Source organism: Rattus norvegicus, chromosome 3 (assembly GCF_021556685.1).
Source record: "Rattus norvegicus strain SHRSP/BbbUtx chromosome 3, alternate assembly SHRSP_T2T, whole genome shotgun sequence".
In the NCBI taxonomy this organism is placed as follows: Eukaryota; Metazoa; Chordata; class Mammalia; order Rodentia; family Muridae; genus Rattus; species Rattus norvegicus.
In genome coordinates this window covers 53,773,437-53,781,968 of record NC_141536.1, presented here as the reverse complement: position 1 = coordinate 53,781,968, position 8,532 = coordinate 53,773,437, and the positions used below count along the sequence as shown (strand labels likewise).

At 42.5% G+C, this 8,532-nt stretch overlaps 1 protein-coding gene across 1 annotated transcript in view; it reads left to right on the top strand.

Annotated features, from left to right (window-relative positions):
- Nucleotides 1-5: 5 nt before the first annotated feature.
- Cfap210 (cilia and flagella associated protein 210) overlaps nt 6-8,532 on the top strand; it is a 34,514-nt gene continuing 25,987 nt past the window's right edge. The window contains 4 exon segments of the mRNA NM_001127486.1: nt 6-174; nt 2,770-2,996; nt 6,193-6,366; nt 6,482-6,675. Of these exon segments, the coding sequence (NP_001120958.1) occupies nt 126-174; nt 2,770-2,996; nt 6,193-6,366; nt 6,482-6,675 (644 nt within the window). The 5' untranslated portion in view covers nt 6-125.

The following is an 8,532-nucleotide window of genomic DNA, read 5'->3' as shown; positions in this document are numbered from 1 at the left end:
TAGTGACTACGTCACTTCCGACGTGGTTGCTAAACAACCAAATGGTTTATCTACCATTCCGTCGCTGACTTCAGCTTGAAAATAGTCTCACAGGCTCTGGACTCACAGGGCTCAGCTTGTTAGAGATGCAGGTGCGCTATGGAAGGCGCTCCGGGAAGGCGAAGGAAAGGGCAGGTGAGCTGCCTCGACCCGTGCCGGAGCTGGGATTGTTTGTAGAACCCCAGCATTGGGTGACAAAGGGCTTCGGTTGCCTTTTGTAATGGCCTTTACCAAGTCGAAAGCATCTCCAGCAAGTATTCCCTAACTTGCAACTGGCAGGTTGGCCTTCAGGTCAATGAGCGGAAAAAGGAAAGAGGAACAGGGGCACCTAGTAGAAAGTTTATAGTAATAGGGGTAGAAAAAGCAGAAAGTCAGGCGTCTTACCTCAGCTGTCAGCTAGGCAGATACTCAGGGGGCTCTTAAGGTTTGCTATTCATTGAGTAAATTTTGGAATGCCGTTTGGAAATGTTATTGACCTATCAGAGTCTTTATTCTGTTGCAGACCTGCTGAGTAGTCTTTTCTAAAGTTCAAGGAAATACTTCAGTTCTTTCCACGCTAAAGTTGAAACTCTCCCCAAGTCGAATGCTTTGATAATGTAAAAAATATGGTAATAAGGTAATTAAGGTGACCTACTATTTGATTTATTTTCAAAGATGTAAGCAAGTAGGACTTCTAAAAACAAAATCTTTAAATACAACCACAGGTTTAATTGTTGTCATGGTAACTAATAGATTCTTGGAAATTTGAACTATCTTCATGATTTGCTTGAGTTCTGTAGCAATAGCACCCCGACCCCTACCCCACACCCTAGGACAGACACAATCTGGTCAGTGGAAATATTAGGAAATTTGATTCACACACAAGGACATTGTAAAAATAATTTTTATTCACCAGATGTAATTGTTGCCTTGGAGGCTTACTGCTGAATAAGCTCACCCTTTCTAGTTCTTTCTGAATTCTGGCCTCACTGGTTCAATGCAGGTGTTCTGGCCCAAACTCCTGTCCAAGTCGATTCCAACTGGCTTCTCTCAGCCTCTTACTGAATTGCTCTGCTTGGAAAAACTGCTTCTGAATTCTATGAAGCAGTTGAACTGTGCTGACTGCACAAACTGAACAAAACTGAATAGAACTGCATGAACTCAACCAAACTCCATGGCATTGCCTGAAATCAACCAACGGAACTGCCCTCCACTCTAACCCACTCTGTGCCACCTTCCTGCCTGTCTGTTCTTGGGTACATCTTATTATGTCAAATCTTTCTCTGATTCATCACTTTATCTCCCTCTCAATTAGACATCACTTTTAAACATGACTGCTTTCTTCTACAAACTACTTTCCCTTTGTTGTTGGGGATTAAAGTGTATTGTGGACATGTCTGTATTCCAGCTAGAGGGCCTAAAGGTGTGTGTCTGTATTCCAGTTTAGAGCAACCACATTGCTGGATTAAAATTCCTCTACATCTTTCCCCTTTCTGTTTAAGCCAAAAAATAGTTTTAACTATCACAACAGATGTTTCACAAATAATTGTTATGATTCATCATGTCTAGTAGTTCTTTGGTGTTGTGATTTAAATACCATGGTATTCATGTTGCCAGACTGGCAGCATTGAGACCTAAGCTAGACACAGTAGTAAGTACCTAGTATCCTAACGCCTTAGGAGGGTGAGGCAGGAGGATGCTGAGTTGAGCATGTTTCTGAAGAGGGTTGTTAATGAACTCCACTGTATTACTTAGCATATTTTGAGTTTATGTAACAATATCCAACTCAATCATATTAAAAATTAAGGAAATGTATGCATTTCCTTCTGAAGGGGTGACCATACCTTCAGGTTGGGTTGATTAGCACTGTAATGTGATAATCATTGCTCTAGCTTCTTCCTTGGCTTTTTGTTTGCATTTCATGCTAACAGCTTCATCTGAAACTGGTTCCTCTTAAGGTCATGGGATGGCCCCCTTATCCATCTCTCTTGTTTCCTTGCTCATGTTCAGCTTGAAAGTATTTGAGCATCTCTCCCAAAACAAAGAAGAGCTTTTTGTTCGGCTTCTTTGATTAACATTAGAGAAGTGATTGTTAGCAAGGGAGATATCTGTATATTTAAACTATCTAGACCTTGCTCAAGACTGTAGTTGCTTCTTCGAGTTGCCTTCTCAATGGGGGAAGACGTTGTATAGAGTCCATCACAGTGTCTGCAAATGCAGGAGATGGATGTTTTTAAAAGTATCCACCTATGAAATGACAACAGGGCATGGGGATGGATGGTGTCCTGTGGCCATTATCTGAACTGTAATGATGGCTTTGGAGCCATATCTTGTCAAATTTAATGCAACGATTGCTTTAAATGGATCTTGTAAAACAACTCATCCTGCCTATCTCATTAGCATGGCTGAAGAGGAGTCCAAGGATGGACCCTTAGCAAATGCGCTGGAATCAACCCAACCAGCACGTTTGCTCTCCACCAAGGCCACAGGCCTCACTCTCTTCATCAGGAGTCTTTCCACCAAGATTCCACAAAGTTAAATGTGTTGCCCAAGTTTCCGCATGAAGGAAATCACCAAAGATTTGATCATGTCATTCTGATTTCCTAAAGCCTTGTAGTATTTCCCTTAGCCGGTCTTAAGTTACACATTTGAGGCAATTTTCAGATACCACCCCACTCCAGACATTTTGGGGGAAAAATCATGTGAACTCTTCCTGAAAAGTATTTAATCACTATGTCTTTAATACATTAGGAATGGAGAGCTATGAAAAAGAAGAGATTCCCTATCCACCTCTCCTACCTAGCACAGTAGATCTCCAGCAGGTCACCATCATTCCACATGCTGAGTGGGAAAGGATTCGGGATAGCCTCAACAAGTTGACAAGAGAAGCAGCGGTCCTTCGTGCAGAAAGAACAGCAAAGAAAAATATGCATATGAAATCCCAAGAATTGGTAAAACACTGGACTAACACATACGCAGTAAGTCTCGCCCTTCCAGAACTCATATGCTTTGAACAGTAACCATTGCTTCTGAATAGTGCCTTGTACCTTGTATAATTTTATGTTCAAACTGTCATAAGTACACTAACACACATTTTAAAGATCTTTAGAAAAAATACCATAAATGACTCAATTAAGGGAAACATTTTGTTAAATGTTGGCACGTACGTGCCTCCGAGACCATCATTAGAGTTAAGATAACGAACATACTCAGCACCTAAAAGCACCTTTGTCACTCCTCCTTAGAACTGCGTAGGTCACCACTACCCTTCATTGCTGTAGATTTTATTCTCCCCCTTTGAGAGCTCGATGCACTCTTTGTATTGTTGAGTAACAGTCCAGGGGTTGGTACACTACAGTTTACCTGCTCACTTGATGGTATGACATCAACCAAATGTTGACATCTGGGTTGTTTCCATCTTTTGATTACTATAAATATAGTTGCTGTGAACATTCATATAAGTCTGTATATGGACATATATTCCCATTTCTCTTAAGTAGATATTTTAATGTGAATATATACAGTGAACTCATAATCAGTGTATATAACTTTGTAAGTGGGTTAAAAGGTAGGAGGAGAGATGGCTCAGCAGTGCTCGTAGTTCTTTCAGAGGATTTGCACTTACTTTTCAGGACTCACATTGAACAGCTCACAATCACCTGTAACACCAGCTCTAGGAGATCTGACAGCCTCTCCTGGCCTCTTAAGACACCTGCACACATGTATACACACACACACACACACACACACACACACACACACACACAAATCTTTAAAAAATTAACTTTGTAAGAAATTCCAAAGCAATTGTGATTTTATATCTCCCCTCCCACCAGCAGGATGAGAGTCCTGTTGTTTCTGTATTCCCATCAATAGTCAGTATGGTTAGTCTTTCTCATTACAGACATGCTAATGGGTATGAATTTTTCCATATGGCTTGAATTCAAGTTTTCCTAATCACAAATGTTAAATATTTTAAATATAATATTTATTGTACATCCATGTATCATGCACATATGGAGGTCAGAGGACACCTCATGGTAGTCCTTTCTCTCTCTCTCCACCATGTGGATTCTCAGAATCTAACTCCTGTTGCCCGTCTTGGTGGCAGTGCTTTCTCACCAGCTGTCCTAGCTAATTCTCAATGTGACATAGCCTATAATCACCTGAACTGAGTAATTGTTTCCAACAGATTGGTCTGTGAGTATGTCTGTGAGGGATCATCTTGACTGAAAGTTGATGTAGGAGGCCCCTCCCACTGTGGGCAGCACCGTCCCTAGGCAGGTGGTCCTGACCCGTAGAAGGAAGCATGGTCCCTGACCTTGAGCCTGAACAAGCACAGGGTAAGCCAGAGAGTGGAGCTCTTCCATAACATCTGCTTCAGGTTCCTACTTTGAGTTCCTGCGGTAACTTCCCTCAGTGATGGATTGTGACCTTAAAGTATAAACCAATTAAACCCTTTCCTCACCCAAGTTGCTTTTGGCCAAAGTGTTTTTATCACAGCAATGGAGAGGAAACTAGACTGTTGGCTAAACATCTTTTGATGAACTTGCTTTCCACCTCTTCAAATTTCCATGATTAGATTTTTTTCTTCTATTGATTTTAGAGAACTTTAAAAACATATTCTGAAGATAAGTGCGGTGGCACATCCTTATAATCCAAATACTGAGGAAGCCCAGAGAGACCTTGGGTTCAAGGCCAACCTGGACTACATAGTGAGTTCAAGACCAGCCTGATCAACATATCAAGACCTTGCCTCAAAAATCAAAACAACAAAACAACAATAGCAAAAACAAGGCTAGGAATGTAGAGCAGCTGGTAGAGTGTCTGTTCAGCATGCATGGAACTCTGGACTCAGTCTGTAATACCATTTAAATCCAGGTATGGTGGTCCATACCTATAATCCCAACATTTGGAGATGGCAAAGGGAAAAATGAAAATTCAAGGTCATCTTTGACTATACAGTAAGTTTAAGGCTAGCCCAGACTCTATGATACCCTGTCTCAAAGGAGACATCTATATTTGAAAATATTTCCTCTCAGTATATATCTTGAATTATTAACTTGTCTTTTAAAAGAGTTTTGTTGGTGGTGGTAGTGGATTTTTTGTTTGTTTGTTTGCATTTTGAGATTCCCTTATACTGTCCATTGTGACCTCTGTCTTAGTTAGGGTTTCTATTGCTCTGAAGACACTCCATGACCATGGCAAATTTACAAAGGAAAATATTTAATTGAGGCTGGCTTACATTTCAGAGGTTTAGTTCATGGTCATCATGGCATCTTGCAGGCAGATACGGTGCTGGAGAGGGAGCTGAGAGTTCTACATCCAGCAGCAGGAGAGTGTGTGTCACATTGGGTGTAGCTTGAGCATATGAGACCTCACAGGCCACCCCAACAGTGACACACCTCCTCCAATAAGACCACACCTCCTAATAGTGTCACTCCCTATGGCCAAGCATTCAAATACATGATGAGACTTTGGGGACGATTCCTGTTCAAACAGCTTCAACCTCAGACTCAGTCTCAAGTGGTCCTCTTGCCTCTACTTCAGAGTAGCTGGAGTTACAAGTAGACACTGCCACGATTAGTCAATAGGAAAGTTTTTAATGTTAGTGAAGTCTTAGGATTGGAGAGAGAGAAATTTATTATATACCCCATTAATAGTTTTGGATTTCAAATCATGTAAATGTACTACCCATCTGAAAAATTAAATTAAAAATTTGTTCAGTGCTAGAATGATGGCTAAGTGGTTAAGAACACTGATTGCTCTTCCAGAAGATCTGGGTTAATTTCCAGCACACACATGGCAGTTCACAATGTTCTGTAACTACAGTCCCAGGGTATCCAACACCTCTTCTGACCTCCTCAGGTACCAGGCAAGCACGTAATGCGCAGACATGCATACTGGCAAAATGGCTGCGCACATTAATTAACTAAACATTATTTAAAAATTTATTCAATGTGTATGCTCATGTTTACTAATGAATTATGCAAACAATAAAAATTCATAATGAAATTTAAGTAATCATGTACTGATATTAACTCATGGGCCAATTAAATTGAAAAATAAAAACAAAAGATTGCTTTTGTGTTGGGGTTTGACCACAGGGCCTTGGGGTTGATCCCCAACACTGAAAAAATATAGAGAGAAAAAGTGTATTTTGTCTTTTCACAGGGAATGAAAGAACAGAAACTTAGAGCCAAGCAGAAGCGTGATGAAGAGCTTGAGGCTGAAAGACAAATTCTTGATCTGGAGGAAGAAATATACAAACAAGGAGAAAGGAAGAAGGCCATCGAAAATGCAAAGCAGTATCAGTTTTACCAGACAGAGAGAGTGAAACGCTTTCATGTACTATCTGGCTTCTCTTCTCTCTATATATATGTATATTTAGCATACATAGTTAACAGTTTTCTCTCTGTAAGTATACATAGTTTTCTTAAAATAGTGTGATTTTTTTTTGTAGTCAGGACTTCTTCTCAGTAGAGTTATGAAAGAGCGTGATGTCCAGATTCAGTACAAAAAGAACGCAGTAAAATCAGATGAAAAATGGGAGGAGCAAGTGAAACTCAACGATGCGAAAGCTCTTAAAGAAGACCAAGAGAAACTAGAAAAGCAGCGCAGAGAAAGAGTAGCTCTTGCCAAAGATCACCTGAAACAGTGAGTATACAGCAGCGTGTGTGCAGCAGTGAGTGTGCAGCAGTGAGTGTGCAGCAGTGAGTGTGCAGCAATGAGTGTATAGCAGTGAGTATACAACAGTGTGCAGCAGTGAGTGTGCAGCAGTGAGTGTGCAGCAGTGAGTGTGCAGCAGTGAGTGTGCAGCCATGAGTGTGCAGCAGCGAGTATGCAGCAGCGAGTGTGCACCAGTGAGTGTGCACCAGCAAGTGTGCAGCAATGAGTGTATAGCAGTGAGTCTACAATTGTGCAGCAGTGAGTGTGCAGCAGTGAGTATATAACTGTGCAGCTGTGAGTGTGCAGTAGTGAGTGTGCAGTAGTGAGTGTGCAGCAGTGAGTATATAACTGTGCAGCTGTGAGTGTGCATCTGTGAGTGTACAATAGTGAATGTGCAGCAGTGAGCATGCAGCAGTGTGCGTGCAGCAGTGAGTATACAGCAGTGCAGCAGTGAGTGTGCAGCAGTGAGTATATAACTGTGCAGCAGTGAGTGTGCAGCAGTGAGTGTGCAGCCATGAGTGTGCAGCAGCGAGTATGCAGCAGCGAGTGTGCACCAGTGAGTGTGCACCAGCAAGTGTGCAGCAATGAGTGTATAGCAGTGAGTCTACAATTGTGCAGCAGTGAGTGTGCAGCAGTGAGTATATAACTGTGCAGCTGTGAGTGTGCAGTAGTGAGTGTGCAGTAGTGAGTGTGCAGCAGTGAGTATATAACTGTGCAGCTGTGAGTGTGCATCTGTGAGTGTACAATAGTGAATGTGCAGCAGTGAGCATGCAGCAGTGTGCGTGCAGCAGTGAGTATACAGCAGTGCAGCAGTGAGTGTGCAGCAGTGAGTATATAACTGTGCACCAGTGAGTGTGCAGCCATGAGTGTGCACCCGTGAGTGTACAACAGCGAATGTGCAGCCGTGAGTGTGCAGCAGTGAGTGTGCAGCAATGAGTGTATAGCAGTGAGTATACAACAGTGTACAGCAGTGAGTACAGCAGTGAGTGTGCAGCAGTGAGTACAGCAGTGAGTGTGCAGCCATGAGTGTGCAGCAGCGAGTATGCACCAGCGAGTGTGCAGCAGTGAGTGTGCAGCAGTGAGTGTGCAGCAGTGAGTGTGCAGCAATGAGTGTGCAGTAGTGAGTGTGCAGCAGTGAGTATATAACTGTGCAGCTGTGAGTGTGCATCTGTGAGTGTACAACAGCGAATGTGCAGCAGTGAGCATGCAGCAATGTGCGTGCAGCAGTGAGTGTGCAGTAGTGAGTGTGCAGCAGTGAGTATACAACAGTGCAGCAGTGAGTGTGCAGCAGTGAGTATATAACTGTGCACCAGTGAGTGTGCAGCCATGAGTGTGCATCCGTGAGTGTACAACAGTGAATGTGCAGCAGTGAGTGTGCAGCAGTGAGTGTGCAGCAGTGAGTATACAGCAGTGAGCATACAGCAGTGTGCAGGAATGAGTGTGCAGCAGCGAGTGTGCAGCAGCGAGTGCATATAGCTTTGCCTCTGATTTTGAAATTAATGCATGCTAAAAGCATGGTAGAAAATTTTAAAAAAGATTAACACTCACTATTAGAGACAACTGTGTGATACATTCGTAACCACTGATATACATCGGTAGCACTGAGGAGGCTGCAGCAGGGAAATCAAGAATTGGAGGTCAGTCTGGTCTACATAGCAAGACCCTACCATAAAAACCAAAGCAAAGACCACTGAGATGGCTCAGTGGGTAAAGGCATCTGTCACCCAAGCCTGACATGAGTGCAGTCTGTGAAAGGAAAGAGCTAACTCCACAAAATTGCCCTCTGGCCTTCACAAGTGCACAAGTCTGCATTCATCACACAGGTACACACACATACACATGTCC